This window comes from Pipistrellus kuhlii, unplaced genomic scaffold, assembly GCF_014108245.1.
Source record: "Pipistrellus kuhlii isolate mPipKuh1 unplaced genomic scaffold, mPipKuh1.p scaffold_m20_p_1, whole genome shotgun sequence".
NCBI lineage: Eukaryota > Metazoa > Chordata > Mammalia > Chiroptera > Vespertilionidae > Pipistrellus > Pipistrellus kuhlii.
The window spans coordinates 172,714,297-172,740,130 of record NW_023425404.1 but is presented as its reverse complement, the minus strand read 5'-3'; the positions used below and the strand labels follow the sequence as shown (position 1 = coordinate 172,740,130).

At 35.3% G+C, this 25,834-nt stretch overlaps 1 protein-coding gene across 2 annotated transcripts in view; it reads right to left on the bottom strand.

Moving 5' to 3' along the window:
• Positions 1-25,834, bottom strand: part of GABRA4 (gamma-aminobutyric acid type A receptor subunit alpha4) — a 177,276-nt gene that overhangs the window by 103,907 nt on the left and 47,535 nt on the right. Inside the window, exon 9 of one of the 2 annotated variants that reach the window (XM_036417206.2) lies at positions 10,851-10,931. In XM_036417206.2, coding sequence (XP_036273099.1) covers positions 10,851-10,931 — 81 coding nt within the window. Of the gene's footprint in view, positions 1-9,120; positions 10,932-25,834 lie in introns of those variants that run through there. The other variant, XM_036417201.2, reaches the window with a different exon arrangement.

The window sequence follows — 25,834 nt, the reverse complement described above, 5'->3', positions numbered from 1 at the left end:
AACTGTTCTCACTAGAGTAGGGAAGTGCCTTGGTCAGTTGGGCTGCTATGACAGAATACCTTAGACTGGGTTCCTAGACACAGAAATGTCTTACTGTTCTGGAGGCTACAACTCCAAGGTCAGGGAGCCAGGTTGCAGATTGTCACTCTCCTGTGGCAGAGAGCAGATAGAGGAAGCAATCTCTCACAACTCCTCTTATGGCATTAAACCCATTCATGAGGGCTCCACCCTCATGAACGCCTTCTCATTATCCCCAAGGCCCCATCTCCTAATACCATCATATAAGACAGGGTCTCCAAATATGCATATTGGCAGGATATAAACATCCAGTCCATAACAAGAATTATATTTAACTGAATGAATAAAATTAAATGAGGGCACTTAATAACATGTCAATAGAGTGAACAAAAAAAATAATACTACATTTATTATGTATTTTATTAGTAGGTATTCATATAGAAACGTGTGTGTGTGTGTGTGTGTGTGTGTGTGTGTGTGTGTATGCGCGCGTTTATGAAAAATCCGCAGTCAACTATTTTTCTCTTCAGTTCCTTCTCTTTTTAAAGTTCCGGCTCAATCCCCAGTGTGAGGTGTGCAGGAGGCAGCCAGTTAATGATTCTCTCATCATTGATGTTTCTATCTCTCTCTTCCCCTCCCTTCTCCTCTGAAATAGATTGTTTAAAATATAATAATAATAAAATAAACTCATTAAAGACCAATAGTGTTCAAAGGGCTTCGTTTCTCAAAATAATTATAGCTAATATTCTGAGCTAGATATTAAACAGCATAAGCTCACGTTTTTATAAGTTAGCCTTATTCAGTTTCTCAGAAATTTACGTTGATCTCCCAAGTTAGAATTAAGTTACAGATTGTTATATTGTATTACTTTTGACTCAATTCATGGGTCCTATAACTTTTCTTCATCCATGTCACCCAGATTTTTTCCAGCCATAAAAAGTTGGCAAAACTATAATCTAGTGCTATTGGTCATTCAGGAAATTAGAGGTGAGTGAAAACTAGGGATATTCATAATAGGAGCAGGGCTTCAAGGTGAAATATCAAGTCTCAAGTGATACTATGACCAATTTAAAGGAAGGATACTTATTAAAAAATTCATAACAAAAATATCCCAAAGAAGTTTATTGTTTTAAATTTAAATAGAAAAAATGTATTAGATATGTTTAATTTTAATGATTCCAAAGTTTAGCTCCAACACATCTTAAAATATAAGCATCTAAACAAATTTTATGTAAATTTAAATCCTTATTATTTTAAATACTCATTTTCCAGTAAGAAATTGAAAAACGGCATTATTTCACAGTGCTATACTCAGGTATCTATTTTATTTTAAGAAGTAAAGATAGTTTGTTACTCTGAGTAATAATCTTAGCTTTGAGACCCAAAAGAAGCTTGCTTAAAGAGACAACATTAAAAAAATCATTTACTGAAGAATTATTTAAAAATATTAAACTGGCATTTAATATTCCTCTTTTGAAAACAAATTTGCAAAAGCAAAATTATAATGACTATGTTGTCCTCACTATCATGTAGCAAGGTAATACTCTTACACAGAAAAAAATCATAAATTTCAGGGGCTTAATTGTGATTGCTATAAAATCAAGGAATGTGTACTTTATAAAAAGAAACAACACAAAATAGTATTTCTATAAAATAAAAATATCTTGATTACAAAAATTTACTGTTTTAAATACCACACTTTATTATTTACTATTCTGATTGAGCAAGAATACAGCTCAAAATATAACAAGTTTAGCTTTCATGATATGACAAAATAAGCATTGTATGTTTCTTTACTTTTATAATAAACAACATTTTCAATTAAACAGTTTAAAATTATTCAGAGGGTAGACATATATCCTTTTATTTTTCACTATGTGTAACACTCCAAATGAGAAACCAAAATGAATGCTTTCTTTGTATTTCTTCTTCAGTTCTCAACATTATTAGTGTAAATTCTTCAGAAAATTTTATTGTTGAGAATATACCAGTTGAAAATTTAACCTCTTGTTTACTATTGCCATTCATTGTCTTATAGCATATAGCATATGACTTTTCATGAAAATTGGATTTTGATTTATTTTCAGTGAAACTCCCTTAAAATAATAAAACCTAACCTCAAGAATAATTCGTATGTATCTTAAAGATTGAAAACTCTGATTTAAAGTACATTTGAACTAGGAAACAGTATATTAACCAATAAAACAACAAACATGCTCCACTATATTAGCAAACATCTGCAAAGATGAAATTCAGACCATTATTCACAAATACAAAAGACTGAAAAGAATATGTCTGTGAAAAGTTAACTAAAATAATATATATTTTCTATAATTATTATTCATTTTCTTTCCCCCAAAGAAAAGTGTTTCTTATTATGTTATCACTTTATTTAATCCCGATTTAATACTTGATTTCAATGACATCTGATATACAGATGGGAAAATCATGTAGTTCTGGTTGTCAATAAAGGATACAAGTAACAGATAGTCTAGTCAACCTGTGGTCCAAATGAAATAAAATGATAGGTGGTGATTTAATTTACAATGGTGAAATAAAAGCATTTATAATTCACTCATCTCCTATGAAATCCCTACAACAATAATATATTGAAAACTTGGGGAAAACAAAATGAAAACCATGCCTGAAATTATAAGTAACTGACAACAAACTAAGATAAATAGATTTTAAATAGGGAGCCATTTGCACTAATAGGAAAAAAGAACTTGGCTGGCACATAACTTGGATAAGATACAGATTTCAACAAGTGTCATTGTCTTCGACATCCTCCAAAGATTGTTTGAAGGCATGATTTAAAGCATGAACAGTCAAGAGAAGAACAGAATCTGTCTTTGTAAAATTGAAGTTATATATTCCCAAATGGTAGCATATGGGGTAAAGAAAAAGATTGCTAATAGATTATTTTTGGTAGTTGTGAAGGAGCCTACTGCACCATAAGCATTAAAGTGAGAAAATAGAAGAAAAGGCAATAATCATTAGACCACTAACAACACTGAGAAAGTAAAACTGGGATAGCGCTGCCCTGTGAGCAACATAGACCACCTGAATGTCAAAAATAGATAAGACAGATCTGAGGAGGTGGGCTCAAACCCTGAAACTTAAGTTGCTGTTGTGGGCCGATCTGATTCATTTTCCCACACCATAGTTCATTCAGCAAATAGCTGGCTTCATTCAGTGATTAATAGAAAGAAACCAGACCAGAATATAGGCAAAGGAGGCAAAAACACGATGAAGAAAAAAAAACAGATAAAGTTTATACCAAAGAAAATTTTTCATTAAAGTGTGTATTTAAATAGTTCTCTATAGCCTCAAATAAACTATAGACATAACCTCATTAATAGTGAGAAACAAAAATATGTAATTTTCAATAAAGAGGTTATAAAAACAGAAATAAATGGGGAACATGAAATAGCACAAAGAAAACAAAGGAGAAAAATAAAATCATAATGAAGCTGAAAATCACATTAGAGGTTACAACAGAGCATAAACACAACTGTAAACTCACTTGGGTTATGGGTGACAAAAGTGAACTACGTATTTAAAAATACAAATACAATTATTACAATAGCTATAGAGACAAAAAGGGACTCAACATAATTAGCATTCTGAAAGAAAAAATTATTTAGACACGTAAAAGGATAAAACATGCTTGAAATAAAGATTGAAATCTGGAATAAAAGGTGTCCCCAAAAATGACTTGCTTTGATTAAACACTACATTTCAACAATCTCTTCAGTTTACTTCAGTATTTTTTAAATCTATTTTTTTTCATTTCAGAGAAGAAGGGAGAGGAAGAGAGATAGAAACATCAATGATGAGAAGGAATCATTGGTTGGCTGCTTCCTGCACGTGCCCTACTAGGAACTGAGCCTGAAACCCAGGCATATGCCCATATTGACCAGGATCCTTCAGTCTGCAGGCCTACACACTATTCACTGAGATAATCCAGCTAGGCTACTCTGCTATTTTTATCTTAAATTGAGGTAAAGGTAAACTTAAGTTTTTAATTATTTAGCAACAATTTTCATATATGGGATATTGGGCTCCTAAATTTATAAAATTCTGCCTTTTATTCAATGTACCATTTTAATCTTCTATACAAACACATCTATACAAAAAAAATTATCTGGAATGATATTCATGAAATAGTAACAAGTTTTTGGTGGTGGGATTTGAGATTTTTTTTTTTAATTTCTGCAATACATATCTTTATTTTTATTTAAAATATCAATGACATCATTGTTATTTGTAAAAACAATCATGCATCATTTTTACAAATAACAATGATGTCATTGATATTTTAAATAAAACAAATGGAAGGCAAATAATAATTGAGAGAGAAAAAAAGAATGAGATATCTCAACTCTTGTAATGCCTCTAGACTCATGGCCCACCATTCCATAGTTCATACAGCAAGCAGGTGATTTCTCTAAAATGGAAGCATATCATGATCATTGTTATCTTATTATCCAGCAATAATTTCAATAGATTGCCATTAAACTAAATTAAATTTAAATGTTTTATTAATTTACACAAAACTATCTCTAATTTAGCACTAGCAGTTCCTTCTAACATCAACAACTATTACTTTCTTGCATTCAATTCCCCACTGTTACCCTGAACTACAATATTTATAGTTCCCCTCTAAGTTCCAAATCTATACATCTCTTTTCACACTTCTAAAATGGCACATTTGTCTATTTGTGGGAGTACACGAAGGGGCTAGAATTCCAAATTATTCTATAAATATCATTAATATCTCTGTGAAGCCTTCCCTGCCATCCCTATCAATTAAGTGATAAAATTGCATGTATCTTTTGTCTTCCATATATGTATGTGTGTGTGTGTGTATACATATATATATATATATATATATATATATATATATATGACATGCCAAGTAATATTAAAGCCTGTTGTAAAAGAAAATAGCATTAATACTGATCCCATTTCTATATAAAATTTGGGTTTTGATTTACCCCATAAATTTTGATTTTTAAAATATTTTTTTAATGTTTTTATAGATTTTTTTAGAGAGAGGAAAGGGAGAGAGAAACATGGACGTGCAAGAGAAAAACTGATAGGCTGTCTTCTGCACGGCCCCAACTGGGAATCAAGCCCACAACCAGGGCATGTGCCATGACCAGGAATGAGCTGGTGACATTTTGGTACATAGGACAATGCTCAACCAACTGAGCCACATCGGCCAGGGCTAAATCTTCTTTCAAAATATTGTTTATCTGCTTATTGAGTTTTTTGGTACCCTCATACTGATAGGGAGGGGCACGTAATAGAATCACAGTTGTGTAATAGCTACTCAGTATGAAGAAGAGATTTTCTTGCAGATCCCTGGGAAACTGGAGGGTGTATTGCAAGTGGAAGCATAGGCCCTGGAGATAAGGCAGCCCGGGAGCCCAGATGAGCCAGTCATTCAAAAGAAAATCCTGATCAAGGGCAGGACCTATCTGAAAGGAGACAGTGTTCCGGGCTAGTCTTTGCGAGGAAAATGAAAGATGGCAGACCCTGGGAACTAACTTCAGAATTTTCCCCTCCAAATACCCATATGTAAGGGCTTATTTGAGATGAAATGTCAGAGTGGACTTTTCAGGCTGTACACCTGCCACTCCTCAGATTGCTAGGCTTAGGGGTGTCGAACTCAATCAGAGAAGGGGCCAAAATCTAAAATCCAGCCTAAATCGCGGGCCGAATGGTTTACTGAACAGTCATAAACTGTCATTGTGATGGAAATGCAGCGGAGTGCAGTGATGACAGCGCAGTGCGGGCCACATTGCAAGGCCTGGCGGGACGGATTTGGCCCGCGGGCCTTGTGTTTGACACATGTGGCCTAGGCTAATGGATTAGTAAACTCACCGCCAAGATTGAACCTTGTCTCCACTTATTTGACTGGTAGCAGCGGGCAGCAGGAGCCTTTTGTCTGGTTTCAAATTTCTTTTTGTGCCCAAGTGAGTGCTCACTCATCTTACCCGTCTCAGCTCTAGTCTATACTACTGTAGCACTTATTACACTTCATGGTTCTTTGTGTACACACATGTCATCATTACCAGACTGGGGCCATCTGTAAGGAAAGGAACTAGTTTTACTTATCAATGGAGATCTAAAAATCAGCACAGTATCCAACGTTAAATACAGATGGAAATAATTTAATTCAGACAAGAGAAATAACCAAAATTCTTCAGTCTTAATAGAATATTATATAATCTTCCACAGGGAAGAAAATACAAAATATAAATGGAGAGATTTATTTCTTTTGAGATAAGGAAATATTAAGATAAGGCCCAAGTCATGAGCTAAAATTAACTAAGCAATGAGCTAAAATCAGTTCCTTCTCTCCCCACCCCCCATAAATATATATTTATGGCACTAAGTATTGAGTGTATGTATTCCAAAAAATCTGCTTATATTTAGTCTATCTGAGAACCAGAGAATACTAACATGGAAAGAAATCTTAAGATAGATTTTTTTAATTTCACCTTCTTCTTGTAAATAGAAAAGGGAGCCTAGAGAGTTTAAATGACATACCTAAAAGCACAATAGAGTAGGCAGAGCCAGAACCTGGAGTTGTCTGTTTCTCTGCTTGGGTCTTTTCCACTAGAGGTTAGGTGCAAATCTAGAAGAGGGGACACTTGGAAAGAGGGGAGTGGAGGGTAGGGACTTTTTCCTAGGTCAGACAGAATTACCAATTCATTGATAAACTACACATTTTATGTATTGCTTGAAACACAGACACTGCTAAAGAGAGGTGATTGAAAAATAACCTTTTAACCGGGACTGGTTTGGCTCAATGGATAGAGCGTCGGCTTGGGGACTGAAGGGTCCCGGGTTCGATTCTGGTCAAGGGCATGTACCTTGGTTGCGGGCATATCCCCAGTAGGGAGTGTGCAAGAGGCAGCTGATTGATGACTCTCTCATCAATGTTTCTAACTCTCTCCCTTCCTCTCTGTATAAAATCAATAAAATATATATATTTTTAAAAATAACCTTTTAGAGTTCATTCCAGCCTTATGCTTTTTATCCTTGTCACTAAATTCTCCATGATTCATTTCCTTCTGTAAAAGAGGGCGCTTCTACTCTCTGCCTACTCTAATTTAAGATTGGTGAGGTCCAATTTTAAATACACATTATTCATGTATTCTGTACTTGAACAAATGCAAGTCATTTTTAACTGGATTGATCATGTAAATATATTGTACCTGATCATGCATGGAGGAAATTAGAAGTGATTATGTAGCATTTATTGTCCAATTTGGTGTTGAAAGCTAGAATATAGCTATTGGTACTGACTAAAACAATTCTGAACTTTATATAAAAAATGGAGACATACAAGGGTACTATTCTCAGCCAGAATTATTATTCTTCACAAATTGCCAGGACGTTGGGGTCTCAGATGATTAATGAGATTTTCTAATGGTGAAAAGTGACTGGTTCTTCACAAGTGTTACATTTAATGTACCTCTGAGTTATTAGAAAAATAGAAACAATTATCCCCTCTCCCCAAGAAAAATTAGCCTTGCCCTGGCCAGTGTGCTCAGTGGTTAGAGTGCCGGCCTACACACTGAAGTGTCTCCTATTAGCTTCCTGGTTAAGGGCACTTACCTTGGCTTCTGGTTCACTCCCCACCACGACCCTTCATCCCCCCTCCCGCCTCCCACCCACCCATCTCCATACCCACCTCCTCAGCCCCCATCGGGGCACTTTCAGAGGCAACCAATCCAGATGTCTCTCTCACATCAAAATTTCTATTTCTCTTTCTCCCCCTTCCTCCATCCCTTCCATTCTCTCTCAAAAAGCAATGGAAAAAAATATCTTCAGGGGATTAACAACCACAAATTAGCCTTTAATTAATTCGATGGAATTCAGTTAGGGAAAAACAAATTATGCATTATTATTATTAACATTGTTTGCAAATGAAATAATTCCTTTTTGTACTAATGATTAGACTTTCTGATCAATATATTATTCAAATTAACAATGAAGAGTTCTTGGTTAATTCTGCCCTTTCTCTTTATATGGCCACTTTATTTAAAATGTTCTTCATGTACAAAAGTAAGAGTTCCTTGGGATCTCTGGTCTACAAATCTAAAATCATTTATTTTTATCCCCTTGACCTTCTATAAGATTTATAGGAGAAGAATTTATTCTTTAAAAAGGAGGCCAATTAAATACTTCTTAAGAATATACTAATGGATAAGCAAGGAGTAAGTTTCTCACCAAAGAAATAAGGTCATCTCATTAGAAAAATGAAAATCATAGCTTCCTATAATTTCAAGCATTGCCCTCAAGGCTAGACATCTATTTGCATTCATGAAATAATGTTTGATAAGTTTTGTGTACAAGAACTCTTTATTAAGTATATACATTTATACAAATTTTACTGGGCCTCATATTACTAGCCTCAATTTATAAATAAGGGGTTAAGATTGGGTGACTTCTAAAGCATATTTCAGCCTTCAAACTGTTGATTATTTTAAATATCATCTAAAGAGATAACCAATAAGGCATTCTCCAACATGACTCACAATTAATATTTGGCATTTGCACATGTTACAGGTCTCATACAAAGTCACTCCAATGCAATGCAATAACCGAAAAACTAATACCAATTAATATCATTTATTTTCAAGAGAGAGAGAGAGAGAGAGAGAGAGAGAGAGAGAGAGAGAGAGAGAGAGAGAGATATCCTGTTTTCAAAGTGGCCATTTCTTTCCAAATGTTCCCCCAAACATGCAGAACACATTCATTCACAAAACCTAGGTTAGGGAGACAGAGTAGTATAAAAGAAAAATTTGGAAGCAATACAACAACAAAAAAACTGGAGCTAGATTTAACAGCATAAGACAGCTGCCAGAAATTCAATTAACTTGTTAAGCCTACCTAATGAAAAAGAAAAGTCAGTACATGAGCATCCTGATAAATTGCATAACAGAGACAGCGGCATCCTACCCTTTGGCTAGGATGTTTTCGGTATTCCATTCCTTTGCTATTGCTCTTTTAATTCTAAAAATCTCACCTTAGTTATGAAACTATACAGAGCTTCCCCTCCAAATGAACATGAAATTGCCCTGAAATACAGAACTATGGACACAGAAACCTCCCAGAAGTGTAGCATTTCACCAGCTAATACGTTTCACCGAATCTGTGTTGGGAGAGACATCTAAAAAATGCTTGTGTTGAGTTCCTAATTCTGATGATTCTGTGATTCTGATCAAATTCTATTATGTGATACTGATCAACTTTCAGACAGGTAATCCATATGGTCTTACAGTGCCCAGATTTCTTCTTTCAGGTGCACAGTGCTTTTCACGTACAGAAAAGTCTGTACCACATTTTCATTATATTTTTATGTCAATTGCTGAAGTACTGATGTGTACTTATCTCCAAAGTGGCTATGTGAGCAACATACCTGTTATCTCTATCAATGTAGGAGACAGATATTTTGAATATGTTTTCAGATTCTAGATCATGTTTCTCCATTAAAGAATGCACTGGTTTCTGCTAGTTTATGGTTCATTAGCATGCATTGACTACTCTATTTAAGTAATATTGTAGATAAAGGTGAAGGAGCTTTTCTAGAGAGACAATGTCTAGCTTAGTGCCTGCGACACTGTAGGCTCTGAATAAACATACATTAAAGAAATACATAACTGAATGAACTACTATCAAGAGAACTAATACAATGAGTTAAACTTTGGCTCAAAGCACAGATTTCCAAGTCAACTGTTAAGTCCTGTTTGGTCAACATGTGACAGGGAATGTATTTCCCCTGGTCTCTGTATTTCTTTTTGATGCAGCAGAGGTTTCACTCCATAGATCAGTAGTTGTTTTGTTCCATTTTCCTTTTAAAAATGTTTAATTTAACAGGAAAAGTCCTTTTCTTGCAAAAACTAGGTGAGAGGATCTCCAAAGGTCACTGCATATAATATCCGATAAACAATTTTGATTAAGGGCAATGCCACTGGGAAATTTAGGGTGGTTGGTTGATATTCATAGTGTATATTTAAAAAATGTCATAGTCTGTTTTCAAATTTTGATGCATAAATATGCACCACGTATTTCTAAGAGCCCTATTTCTCTTGTCCCAACTTTCCAAGATGGTCTGTATTCTGTCTAATTTGAATGCTGAATTGATTCTATTTAAATTATTTTTCTGAAATGAAAATTGGCTCTTTTTCTTTTCACTGAGGAATTAATTAACTCGCCCAATAACTGTCTTGAATTTTTTTTTAAATGGGAAAATTACATAGGATTTTTATTTTAGCAAAGAACAATTGTTTACCTTGAAGAACATTAAAAAAGACATTCTGCATTCAAGTTCATCGTATTTTAGGAAACTTTTATAGCAAAAAAAATTACGATAGACTTTCTGATTTCTCCATAGTGTCCTTGGATAAATAAACCACCCAATAGACCATGTTAAATGCCCCGAATGTTACTGGGAAGAGAATGCGGGCATATTTGTCTATTTTACTTGTGCCAGATCCAGGTGGGGCAGAAGGAGGAGGAGTGGCTGACGACTTCCCAGAAGCCCCTATGGTATTAACTGTTGTCTTAATTCGCCCCAGTCTTGATCCAAACACATGGTGGGTAAAAGCAGGTCCTGCTGAAGCTTGCTGGGGCACATACCCAGTTCTGCTAGGAGTGGAAGAAGCAGATGGTAAAGCTCTCGCAGCAGATATAGTCTCAGCGGCATTTGCATGGCTGAATGGGTTTGGACTGGAAGCTAAGTAAGTCTGCGATGTGGAATCAGAAGCTGCCTGAACAGTCATGGAAGATCTGCTCGAATAGTTTCCTACCTCGGTTCTGATGCTAACATCAGATTCAGACTGAACCAAAACATTTGTTCTTTTCCTCATGTTCAGGCTGGCATTTGTGTTCTGAAAAGATACAATCAAAATTACATTAGTATGTCATTTTATATAGATTTATACAAAATGTAAATGGATCAAATAATTAGAACTAGTTGTTTCCGTAAAATAGACCTTTATTAATATGCTATAATCAGCTTACCAAAAAAGAATGTGGACATATTTGGAACTCTGAATCAAAAATTTTCTTTTTTCAAAATGTTATCTATTCCTATAAATAATTAAAATTTAAATCTATAAAAAGATGTTAGGCTTTTGTGAGCATAAACTAGAGTTATACTTGACTTTAAGGATTCAGGATGATGGTAGTACAACTTATTTGTTCAGTTTTACTGTAAATAATATTCTATAATATGTTGTATACATTTCAGTGAATTTTGTATAGTTTGCTTTATAAACAGGAAGAACTTTACTTTTTCTTGTGCATGGAATAACAATAATAATAAGCATCCACATGTATATGACATTCTTTTTTTAAAAAAATCCAAAAAGCTTTCATTTTTAAATCTCTGGAATTTATTTTCATACTAGTAGTCTTCTATAGGCAATCATACACAACATTATAAATCCAGAAATCCTAATGCATTTTAGATTTTTACCACAATCCATAATGCAAAAACAAAGGAAAATAGATTTTAAATAAAACATTGTATTAGACATATAAACAGGATTACCATTGCATAAATATCTAAGTTCAAATTATTTATGTATAAAAATGTTTCAATCAACATGAAATTCAGTATTTTCCATTAAATTATTCTGTGTAGAACAAAACTATATTTGAATGAAGATGCACAAAAAATATTAAAATTAATGCTCCTTATATTTTGACAGACATGATAAATAACTGTATAGCGAACTATATATTGTCCACACTAGTGAAGGAAAGCAATTGCTCAAATTATTCCCCAAATGATGTCTGTCTTTAGTTATGGTGTGATTGTTTGCAAAGATGTTTGTTTCTTAATTACATTTATTCTAAGTTATATTAAGGATAAATAGTAATTGCTTTCTATATACTCTTTCCCTACCATTTCACGAAATAAATGATGGGGGAGAAGATGGAGAAGTAGAAGAGAGACAGAGGAAGAACAGCTCACAAATGTATGATTCAGAGGCCAGCATACAAGAAATTTTACAGATATTACATACAATTAACTGAGAATCCACTTTATAGAAAAATGCTCGGTCTACAAATATAATCTTTTTTCAATACCACACTCATCAAGCAGGTTAAAAGTGTTCAATCCATATTTCATATATTTGTGAATTATGTCTTCAAGTTTTCAGAGAAAGAAAATAAGCCTCACAAGGTGAGAGCCATAACAGGCTCTGAGAGGCTTGGAGAGCGTTCTTCCTGTCAGCCCGGACAATTCTTCTAAGTAGACTGCGGTTGAACTCTTGACAAAGTGTCTCACATATGGCACCTAACTTCAGTGGAGACAATTTAAATCAAAATTGACATCAACCTAAGAAGTTAATTACCATATTTTACTCAGAACATTTACTCTACAAAGCACACTGTACACATCACTTAATTAACCCTCAGATTTTGAGATCCTTTAATTGATTAATTGATTACCTTTAACTCTAAAATGTAATACACATGGCGAAGAATGTAAAGAAGTGCAAGGTATATCCACAACATTTAAAAAGCTTACACTATTATTGGTAAGATAACATGAATACCCATGCACATGATACAATAAAATATAAAACTAATACACTAAGAGAGAAGGAAGAGAGTAGTAAAAGGACCAATTGGACAAGCAAGAGAGAAATATGTAGTTTCAAAAACCATATAATTTGGTATTTTCCTACTGCCTTTTCCACCAAAAGTTAGGTCATCTATAATCTTTAGAAACCTATCTTTTTCCTAAAAATAAATTCTAAGAATTGGATACTTCCATTTCTGGCCAAAATGGAGCCACAGAGACAGAATTCACTCTCCTGCATGAAGTGACTGGACAAAGCCCCACCTGGGTTGCTCAGCTGGTTGGAGAGTAACTCTCTACACAAAAGGATTGCAATTGAATTCCAGGTCAGGCACATACCTACCCTTTTCCCCCGAAAATAAGACAGTGTCTTATATTAATTTTTTCTCCCAAAGTTGCGCTGGGTCTTATTTTCAGGGGATGTTTTATCTTTCCATGAGCTAGGTCTTATTTTCGGAGGATGTCTTATTTTCGGGGAAACACGGTAGGAGGCGGGTTTGATCACCAGGCCGGGGCAAGTATAGGAGGCAACTGGTCGATATTTATCTCTTACGTCAATGTATCTCTCTCTTTCCCCCTTCTTCTCTCTCTAAAGTCAATGAACATATCCTTAGGTAAGGATTTCAAAAAGAAAGAAAAAAGATTTAAACTTAAAGAAAATATATGAATTAAAAATTATTTTTTGAAGAGACTGGGCACTAGACAACATAGAATCATAATCACTGGGGGGAAAAGGAAAAAAAAAGTAACAACCTTGAGATAATCCTATGCTTTGTGCAAAAAGAGAATCTGGGCAAAAGCTGGCAGACCACCTGAATTGAGGAGATGGAGCTGAGAATCTAGGGAAATCAAGGTGGTTAGCGTTCACGGGAAAAAGTAACAGTGAAGCATATTCTGAAAAAAGAGAGAGAACTCCAAATGTCTGAAGGATCCTATTGAGTATTTTGCTAAGCCCAGATCAGATTAAGGGGGTGGGGAGAATTAACTACCTTAAAGAACCACCTGAAAGAATTAGAAGCAGTACCTGGCATACATTAAATCAGGGAGTATGCCTGTTCCCACCAGCCAGGCTGGGAAACCTCAACATTCAAATAACATTTGGCAGAGTATTCAGAAGGGATTTGCCCCAGTAATATGAATAAACTAACTCCACACACTGAGTTAGTCTTGCATAATTAATCTTAAAAGTAAGACATACAAAGATGACACTAATTCTAAGTAACCTAACTGCACCCCACAAGAAATCACAAGCACATTTATATGACCTCATCTTCTTTTCCATCAATATCCTTCTGGAACTTCCTGAAATCCCAACTTGAATTATGTTCTAATGGTTGCTTGAATAATTCATCCTCCCTCTTCATATCCCATGCCCCACCTTCAGGATCTGGAGCCTATTTTCCTTCAGGCTTCCTTATGACTTTCTCTGGCCAACAGTGTGGTCAAGTGATAGTGTGCACTTCCAAGTCTTAGCCTGAAGAGCCCTGGCTTAACTCCACTCTCAGAACACTGCCACCAACAGTGGACAGCCCGATGGAGAAATCTTTTAGAGCAGAATCAGTCATCCTAGGGAGGTTATCCTAGAAGCCCATAGCTAGCTGATCACTAGACAGCTAAGAGACAATAAACTGCCCAGCCAATCCTAATCAAGATCAACAGAACTTTCTAATTCACTTATAGTACTGATAGCAAAAATAAATTATTGTATGCTAATTAAGTGTTGTAGTTGTTTGTTATGAACCATTGTTATGGCACTAGATAACATATGCAGATCAACTAATCCAAGGGTCCTAAAGGCGGTATTCCCAAAACTCTGGTGAGGAGAAGTTCCCCAGACATTCTGGGGTAATTAGAAGGCTCTCCTGCCCAGAATTCATCAAAGACCAGTAGCAGACCCTGTTGCCTAACTCCACACACTAAAGGACCAATATATTTTGCCCTTTTTAACCCCATTTTTAAAGAATAACAACATTTTAAAACTGCAAGAGTTCTTTAGTGTTCAACTTATTGCAGTTCCTCATTTACAGGAGGGAAAAATACAAACAGAAAGGTCATGACTGAATGGAAGGCATACACGGAGTTACTTAACTAAGTGCTCTGCCATATTGTACAGCCTCTTCATGCACAAATGTGGAGGAGGCATTAAAATCTTAATAACTACTCCTTTTGAGTCATTTGAGTCAGTCAAGTACATATAAGTCAATCATATTGTTAAAAATTATTTGAAACTTGGAAGTCAGAAATGAGTACAGCATGTTCTTTCAATGTCATAATGGAGCATTAATTAACAATTCCATGCAAGGATTATTTAGTCTCTAGAAGAATTTACTTGAGTTGGATTTTGCTATTTAATATTGGATTTGAGCCAAATACTTATGAAGTTACATATTAACTTGTAGGCTCCTGTCCAGTAGAAAAGACCAGTGTATACAATACCCATAAGTATGATTTTGTTGCCCTGGAGGATGCTAACCACTTCTGAATCTAACGTATCAACCTCATCCAAACATTTATTTTTTTAAGTTACTTGTAGTTATTACTCATAAAAGATTTTGAACCCATTTTGTCATTTAAGTGGTTCTCTCATTAATTAATGAGTTGAACGATACTTTGACTTAACGTCCATTCAATATTTGTTTGCCATGTTTTTGAAGATTTGAAAATTATATTCTGACATCTATAATTAAACAAGTTATAATTATCAAATAAGAGTAAAAAAAATGTCCAGAGAAAAAAGTGATCCCAAGTCAAAGAGATGAGCTCAATCTGTGATGACTGAAAAAAAAAAAAAATCAATAAAGCGAGAAACTTGGTGAAAATGGAGGGAGTAATCAGAATGAAGTGTGCTATCACTTGTAAACAAAGGTCAAATCTCTAAGATTACGAGTGAACTTCTAGATTATAAAGACCATCTTATTAATCATTTCGTGCTAATGGACAGAGCAGGTATCTACTTCATTTTAAAATAAATTTTGATGGAATGGATATAGTACAGAATCAAGATTATTTTTCAAATTAAGAAAATTAAAGAAAAACTGTAAAAATACTTTTTACCTGACCTCCAGATTACTATTTCTTTGTTTATGGGTCAGACTTCTAGAATATTGCACAGTCCTAGAGCACGGAAATTATTTCGACTCAATCCCAAGGGTGATTGAGAATACCTAATACGTCTCTCAATACTCTATTATCAGAACTTATATAAAGGAAAGCAAATTAGACTGATTTGAGGCTTAAATCTTTGATCTCTGCCAAACAACAAATAATACTCAAGTTATTTTGAACTCATGTCTCAAGGTCTACTGTGTAAAAAGTGTGTCATTTTCCATGGTGACAAACTACAAAAGGATTGAGCATTCTGAGGAGTTACCTGGCACATGACTCACTAGAAATATTATTCACACAGTTTTCAAGTTTTGAAACAACTAATGTGTCAGCCAGAGTAATGTTATGTTGCATACAGTGTTCAGAGACTTGAGTGGCTCCATCAGTATTCAGCAGACACAGTGGTTACAAACAAGAAAAGTACCTCAGCTTCATTTGAATTTTAAAAAATGATTTAGTTGGAAATCATTTTGTCATTAGTCACAACAGCCCGAAGCAAGGAAACTGGTGGGACAGAGAAGGGAAGTGGCAGATTCAAACACCGACAACAAATTAAAGCAGCAACAAGCAAACAGGAGCAAAGCCAAGCAATTTGTCAATCATGACAGTGATCTGACACAGCTTCTAAAGAAGTATGATCAACTGCAAAAATGAAAATTCATCGACACTTATTACTCTAGCCACAATGAGATAAAGTGACTAATACGAAGTTTGTAGAACACGAGCTACATTCATATTGCCTGCCCGAGAAGCTAAGGAAGTTTAATAAAATGTAATTTAACTTTCCAAATGAAAAACAAACAAGGCTAATAATGAACAGGTTTATCTTCTAGAATATCAATGAGTCACATACAAAAAAAAAATCCAATAATGTAAAGCTATGTATTCAAGGCCATTTCGACAGGGCTTAAGGGGCTAGCTAGCCACACATCCTATTTAATAAGGAAATAAATATGGGGGAGCAGACTCCAGGCAGAGATTTACTGAGGGCTATTGGTTGTGTTGTAAGAATATGGAAATGAAAAACACCCTCTTCAAATAAACATGCTAAATATTTCATACAGTTTCCAGGAGACTCTATCATATACTTGAACAACAAAATGTAGTAAGTAATGAAAGCGCTGAGTTTCCTATTTATTGTATTTAATTTCCTCAGAAATGTTAGCATTTAATTCAATGTTTGTCTTTCCATAAGCTATAGAAATATTACTTTCAATACCAGGAACTGGGATAAGAAATTTATGTCTTCAATTGGGGAATTACCAGAGAACAAGGTCTTAAAGAGTTCATTCATTTCCCATTTACATATTTAGAAGTTGAAAATGTAAAATATTAGGATTTCTTGAAGATCTGTGATTTTTGTAATTAGTTTTGTTATAGGTATTCTTAAAGCTTCTTCTCCTCCTCCCCCCAATGCTTTGTATACTAAATATGTGTCTCCAGTAAAGAAAATCTCTTTGTCAGAGACTTCAGTAGTCAGAGCATAAGTTCTAAATTTGATCAAGCCATCTTGACCTGGATTTGCTCCAGGAGATACATCCACTATTGCTGCCAGCATAACCCAGAGAGGGGCGAGGGCAAAGGACTCGCCACTCACTTTCTCCAAATGCAAACACTAAGCTGGATGATTCTGCTCTTGCTCAATAATGAAAAGCAGCATTGTAGTCACTCTAAACGTTTATAAGAATAAACACTGGGCTCTAGCTAGGTGGCTTAGTTGGTTGGAGTGTCATCCCATACACCCCCCCAAAAAAAAGGTTGTGGATTTGATTCCCAATCAGGGCACATATCTAGATTGAGGGTTCAATCCTCAATTGAGGTGTGTAAGGGATGCAACCGATCAATGTTTCTCAATGTTTCTCAATGTTTCTCTCTCTTTCTCTCTCTCTCTCTCTCTCTCTCTCTCTCTCTCTCTCTCTCTCTCTTTATATTTAGACATATATAGATAAGTTATATCCCTAAAAATCAATAGAAATATACCTTCTGGTGAGGATTTAAAAAGAAAAGAATAAGCACTGGGAGTTAAGCACAATTATATCAGATCACTGGTCTCTCTCTGTGACTTTTCCAATTACCAGTGAGATCCAGATAATGGAACTCAGGGAAACAACACGGATTGGAAGAACTGTTGTCATCCAAAGTACAGGACTATATTCACACCCCATTCTACCAATAAAAAGTCACACCTAGAACACTGGCTCATAATTAGAACTTTGGCAACCCAGTTTGGCACACTTTCTAAATATAACAGAAAAAATTTAAAATTTGTATCTGTGAATATATTGGTCTGCTATTATAGTGTCACTCTTCTTTTTTAATCTACTTCAATTACATTAATCAAAATGACTTTCTTCCACATATAAATTGGAAGCAGGAAATGAGTCCATGAAAGGAATCAATTGAGATGTAGAAAGAAACAAGTGTCCAAGAAGGTTGTTTTTTGTTTTTTTAATAAATATTAAGAGGTTTTAATCACTGCTATAGACTGAATTGTGGCCCTTCAAAAATTCACATGTTGAAGTCCTGATACTCCCCCACTCCGAGGTGATTGTATTAAAGGTAAGATCCTGGAGGAAGTGATTAGGTTAAATGAGGTAATGAGGATGGAGGCCTGCTGAGACAGAACTGCTATGCTCATGAAAGAGGAAGAGACATCAAAGAGCACTTCTCAGAGTCACATAGGGACACAGCAAGAAGACAACCATCTGCAAGCCAAGAAAAGAGCCCTCACCATACCCCAAAACCTGCTGGAACCTTGGTCTAGAACTTCCTAGTCTCTAAACCAATGGGAAAATAAATGTTGGCTGTTTAAGCCATGCAATCTATGTTATTTTGCTATGATCACCTGAGCAGATTAAGACTATCATCTAACTTGAGTAATAATAAATTCAGAACACATATAGTTTTAAGATTTTTAAATACTGTATACTAGCTAACCTTTTCCTAGGGAAAAATAAAAGCTAAACAAACTTGTAGCTTTCTCCTTTCACATACTCTCTTCATTTCTAGGCTGCTCTGCCCTCTCTTCCTCACCGAGTGAGTGTACTTTTCATACAACCCCAAATCCTAGGTAGAGTCAAGATAAAAGGCAGAGAAACTGAGATGCATTTGGCAATAATTAAGCATTGATCTGTGTGTAATATTTTTAGTTGTCCTTTATTAATAAAAATGGTAGGGGCTTCTACAGCCTCTGCCTAAATTGTCCCAGCTGCCTGGATGTAAGAACCATCCAGGAGACCTTGAGTTACTTTCAGTTTCTCTTCATCCAAATCAGAGGAATTCAGTTAACTGGGGCTTTTGTTTCTTTTTAAAGATCTTTTTAAAATTGATTTTTAGAGAGAGATGCAGTGGAAGAGAGAGAAACACTGATTGGCTGCCTCCTGCACATACCCTACCTGGGATTAGGAATCTAACCTAAAACCAGGGCATGTGCCCAGACTAGGAATCGAACCAGCAACCTTTAGGTTCATGGGAGGATGACTAACAAATTGAGCCACAGCTGCCAGGATTAAGTGGGGCTTTCATTTGACCTTCAGTTTGGATTTAGCTCCAGATTCCACTTCAACTACCCATTATTTTCCCCTAAATATTTTTGCCTCTCTTCAGATTATGACTTTTTTTAAATCCTCACCTGAGGATATGTTTATTGCTTTTAGAAAAAAAGGAAGGGAGAGAAAGAGAAAGAGAAACATTAATGGGTTGTCTCCCTTAAGCTCCCCAACCAGGTATTGAACCCACAACCTTTTGATACTGGAACGACACTCCTACGAACTGAACCACCCAACCAGTACCAGATTATGACTTTTTCACTGTGTTTATATGTAAATGTGTGTACATTTATTATGGGTTTCAGAGCGTGTATTTATTCAAATATTGGAAAGGTGTAATTAACATAATTTATAACCTTTTCACACTTTATATTAAAAATATATTTTTTTAATTCTTAAAAGTAGACAATATATGTAATGATATCTGACAAAAATTGTAAAAGAAATCTTGCTAGGTTTTTCAATCCCTAACTTGGATGGCCAAATAAATTCATTTTTTAAAAAGCATCCACATCATATGGAAATGAGTTATTTCAGTTTCAAAATATTCAGAAAATCTCATTTAAACTTAGAAAATGCTTGTACAGTGCTTTTTCCTTAATATAGACTTGATATGATTTGTTCATAATGAAATTGTGCTATGACAAATAGCCATCCAGAAAGATGTAGATCCATGCCAACATTATAGGAGGCTGGCATAGCAAGTAATATGAGTCACAGTTTTATCTGCATCAGCAAAGGCAGCAGGGGTTCTGTCTAAAAAGCAATAATTTATCAACACCAAATCCTCAGGATATCCTTCTTCTGGGGGAGGGGGAATTCCAAGCATTATCAGCCACAGCCCTTTGTGAATTCATAGCTATGCAGTAGAAGGAAGTCTTTGATGAGCCAAAGACCTTACCTGAAGTAGCCTGAGTTTGGAATATTGGACAATGTTTGCCTATTGAATCTAAACATTTATAATAGCTTTAATAGATTTTGTTTTTAGGAGAAAAAAAGCTCAAGTCCTATGCTTCTCCTCTTGTTGGAAGTATTAGAAGATCCACAATTAATCTCATAAGCAATAAAGGACCCACTAAATACATTGACTAACTCAACTAAAACATTCATTCACAAATATGTATTAAGTGCTCAGCTTTTAGAATTATTTTACTGGCGATTGGGAGTGCAGAGATGAAAAACAGTCTTTGAAATTTCTCATAGGAATTATAAAAATAAATAAATAAATAAATAAATAAATAAATAAATAAATGGTATAAAGGAAAAGTAGAGGAATTAAGAAGTACATTACTTGGCCTGAATGCTGGGAAAATCTCTTTGTGAATGTGACAAGAGCTGAAATATTAGGAATGAGGAAGAAGTTGATAACCTGGGGGAAGAACTATGGGGAAAGGGAAGAAAAGTTTTGTGGTGGTGGGCACAATTTACAAAGATTTTTCTCAGTGGGATAAAGATAAGGAAAGCCAATAATCTTCCTTGTCAATTAAAATTTGAGATCTCTTAAGGATGTTATAAAATTCACCTTTTCTCAACTTTTATTGGCTTTTGAAATGGGCAATGTTTTCCATTTCCACTCTAAGGTAACTAAGATAACTAAGGTCTGATATTGGCATTTCCTGACAGGCGTTTTGAATCTATATCAACCTCTCTACAATTTATTGAACACTTACTATAAATGAAGCACTACACTAAATGGTTTCCACAAATAACCTCCCATATTTATCATAACCACCAAGGAGATGGTATTAATATTCTAATTTTTCCAATGGGGACACTGAAGCTTAGAAAAGTTGGGTATTTCTCCTAAGGTAAGATAATTATGGGTTAGTCATAATTTGAATCCCAAACCCACACTTCTAACCACTTCAGAAAACTGCTTACAATAGCAAATATATATATGCTATATTTTGAAAGAAAGCAGAAAAGAGTTTACCAGAAATATGTCTACAGTAACACAAACTAGGTAAGTGACATTTATGAACAATTCGATTTTTCAGATTTTGATTTGATTTAAATTTACTTAATTTTATTATAAGCTAAAAACTGTATTATCCTCATAGCTACATTATCTCATAAAAGCAAAACAAATTTTAAAAAAAACCTTCCTCTGGTTAAGCCTACCTTTCTAATGTGAGTGAAAATTGCTCTAGAGCCATGGTCAGCAAACTGTGGCTTGCAAGCCACATGCAGCTCTTTGGCCCCTTGAGTGTGGCTCTTCCACAAAATGCCAGGGCCTGGGAGAGTCTATTTTGAAGAAGTGGCATTAGAAGAAGTTTAAGTTTAAAACATTTGGCTCTCAAAAGAAATTTCAATCGTCATATTGTTGATATTTGGCTCCATTGACTAATAAGTTTGCCAACCTCTGCTCTAGAGTTTTTATGAATTACTAGAGGCCCGGTGCATGAATTCATGCATGGGTGGGGTCCCTTGAGGTGGACTGTGGGGATTAGGCCTCCAGGCACATAGCCCTGCAGCCCCGCCTGGAACTCTGCCTTGGCCTAGCACCACCCCCTCACCTGCTCCACCACCCCACGATGGTCCCGCTCTTGTTGGGGCCCATCGCCGACACCCACCATGTTCCATGCCCTTCCCTGGTGGTCAGCACATGTCATAGCACATATAAAGCCCATAGCGAGTGGTCAAACTCACAGTAGAATAACAGCCCAAGGGGACAATTTGCATGTTAGGCTTTTATTATATAAGATTCTTGCTCCCACTCTTCCTAATATTCTTCTTATTTCTTTGGTGATTGGCTGTCACAAGGCACTTACAGAAATTCTTTGCATCCTAGGTATTTTATATATTTAGGCCTAAAAAATAGTTATAAATAGGTCTACATTAGATAATTTATTCTACAGAAAATTTTATCTTAACAACAAATACAATCCACTTGAGCAAATATTTTTAATTGGAAAAAGAAACCCTATGCTGTTTTAGAAGTTAACATCACCCAAAATTTGCATCTCCTATGTGATAATATATATATATATATATATATATATATATATATATATATATATATATATATGTGTGTGTGTGTGTGTGTGTGTGTGTGTGTGTGTGTGTGTGTATTCCCATAATGTTCTTCTGCAAGCAGAAAACTGTGTCCCAACTTTCTTTGATAAATTTTCCCTTAAGTTTGAATATAGCACTTTCAAAGATGTGTAAAAAGTGACTTAAATTGATGGTGAACTTGAAACATTATTCCCCAGTGCAAAGGACCCTGCAATTTCAACTTCAACTGTAGCCCAGGAAAGGTGTCAACATAAGCACTAGCTCTAGTTGCTGACTTGAGAATGATTCTTAAACATGTAGTTACCTACAAATAATTAAAGTTAATGAATAATGTAATAAAGTTAATTACATTATACCTAATTTGGCATATGCATTGTGCCAAATTAGGTATAATGTAAATGTGTGTACACATGTCTATGTAGCAGAACAGGACTCCTGAAGCCACCAATTTTCAATGCTCTGATATTTTCAAAATCAATCCCCCTCTCTACTCTTTACAAACAGGAGCACAGTCAATCGGTATAAAGCCCATGTTGAATTATCCTGTTAACACAATCCATTACAAATCTACTCCATTTACAGCAAAACAGTACAGCAGAACAAACTGATATTCTACCATGACACAGGTTGGTAGTTCTTACCTTGTCAAATAGATAAGTCCCCCGATAGTTGAAGCCACTTTGGTTTCCCTCCAGGAAATAATTGGGCTTGTCCTGAGGATCAGCATCATTCTATAAGCTACAGTTTCCATCGGGGCATTATCAAAACCATCCAACATTTAACAAGGCTCTCATCCTGAACCAGCTTGCTCATCCAAAGTGAAAATGTTAAAATTTCCTCTGAGCCTAGATGATCTTACTTGAGCCAGAAAATACGGTATTAGACTATTTGGCATGTTGTACCACTTTAAAACAAGAAAGCCAATTTTGCACTTCAGTAAAGGCAGATTGCAAATGTAGCACGAATTGAACCAGTAGCTGAGTTGCAATTTACAGCAAGTGGCTCATCAGCACATTAATGTACATCACCAAGATAACTGCTCCAGCCAAGCAGACCTGAAACTAGGAGACCCATATATCTGGTTGGAAGCAAGGGAAATGTGCCTTCTATAAAAATCTATGAAACAAATCTCAAAACCCACAGCTACCAAACTCCTATCTTCATTATCATTCTTGTATAGAACTATATTAATAGTTAAAAAACAAATCAGAACCAAAGGTTCTGAAATTGGATTGATTCAAGATTTAGCCTCTCTGCTTCAGATTTGTCTTGGGTAAATGAAGATAATAGGGATAACCAATATTGATGGAGCAGCGTCTCTAAAGTGCTTAAATGACTGCCTAGAATATAGTAAGTGATCCACACTAGAATATTATTATTATTATTATTATTATTATTATTATATTATCATTTCATATCTAAAGAGAGCTAAGTAGGTAAGTCCATATGAGGTAAAATATTGCTATATAAGTTTTCATGAATTCTGTACTCAGATATTCACTGTATTTTTTTTTAAATAAAACTAAATGTTAAATGAATACTGTAACTACCCATCTCAGGAAATGCTGGAAATATATGGGAATGCTACATTTTGTGCTCTAGTCAAAATTCATCTCCTCTCCTAATCCCTGGGTGAAGTTAATCAGCTCCTCGGAGCAATGCTAAGAACTAGCAACCTAACTTGCCTAGATCTGCCAACTGTAAGAGATAATTAAGGGCTCCAATTTAAAAGTTTCCTTCTAAGCTGATGGATGCTTAAAGATAGGAATACAACAAGAATCCTGTAGATATTGTTCTACCTAATTATATTAGCAATTTAAAAAATGTTTGCACTCTCACAACATACTTAAATTTCTCTCAGATTATAAAGAAGCAAATGCAGCCCAGCCAGTGTGGCTCGATGGTTGAGCATTGACCTATGAACCAGAAGGGCATGCTTCGATTCCTCATCAGAACACATGCCCAGCTTGTGGGCTCAATCCCAAGCATGGGACTTGCATTGATGTTTCTCTCTCTCTCTCTGTCTCTCTGTCTCTCTGTCTCTCTCTCTTTCTCTCTCTCTCTCTCTCTCTCTCTCTCTCTCTCTCTCTCTCTCTCTCTCTCTCTATCTCTCTCTCCCTTCCTCTCTGAAATCAATAAAAATATTTTTTTAAAGAAGTAAATGCAAACATCATCTCCAACAATTTCTTGAACCTTTGACTCCTTCTAGTGCTACTTTATCACTGTCAATTTGGGGGGAAATTGTCTACATATATTGTTTCCATTTCTTCATTTGTCATTTATTCTTTAATCCATAGTTATTTTATTTAACCCCCCCCCCCACTATCTTTCTCTTGAAACTCTTTGTAGATTATTCCAATAGTCTCTTTTTGAAATCTATGTCTTACTATCAGCGCAGCATCTAACAATATTGATCACTTCTTCCTTCTTTAAATGTTCCCCATAAATTCCATAATCTACAATAGTACTGTTCATTTTATTTCAGTCTCCAGTGTGAGATTCTCTTCCTCTACTTAATCTTAAATATTATCTTTCCATAGGGTTAAACTCTTGGACATCTTGGTTTTCTGAATCTTCAGGTGAATAAACCTATTCAGTGGCTTGAATTACCATCTTTACAACAATAGCATAAATTCAATGTTTACTTCCCAAATTTTTTCCAACCTGTAGACCTATATGTCCAGCAGGATGTACTAGAGGGAGATAATACTTTTTATTTATTCATTCATGCATGGATTTATTCATTCAATTATTTCACAAATATTTATTAAGTGCCTATTTATGTTAGGCACTGATCTTGGCTCTGTTGATACAAAGTGGGGAAAAGTCCCAAATTTCTACCCTTTGACACATTCTTGCCACTGTCCAAAGTCTAATTTTTGTACATACACCAGTATATTCATATCCAATGAACCAAATATATTTAGTCAAATAAATATATCCCTTCTGTTGTATTTTAGATTTTAAATACCTGCACACTATCCAGCCATCTTTCCAAGCCACAAAACTTTAGCAATTCTTACTTCCTTCTGTCTTACTCTTTTCCACTAACCTCAGTACTTTCCCAACCTATCTATTTTTTCTACCTCCCGCCCCATCCCACCCATGGAAGAGTTTTGAAGCATATTCCCCACATGGCCTGGGAGTCTCTCGCATGATAAGCATGCTCTAGTAATTTTATTCATTGATCATACTTTCTTGGATTTTCTTCCTTTCTATTTCACTTCCCTCACTGAGTTTCTCGAGATCACCTCAAAATTAAATTGCTTGCGCACAAATCCTTGCAACGGTGACAGTTTTGGGGGAAAGCCAATGAAAATGCCTGGATTATAGCCAAAATGTCTTCACTTCTAAATGTGTGAGCTGTACTGTCTCGCTTCTGGGTCTTTGCACATTCTCTTCTAATTGCCTTCTTTCCTCCCCTTTATATTCTTTAAAATAGTATCTAGCAATTACTTTCTCTGAGAAATATAATCTGACACCCCTCATCAGAATCCCTCCACTCCAAACCCCAACAGACAGTCTAATC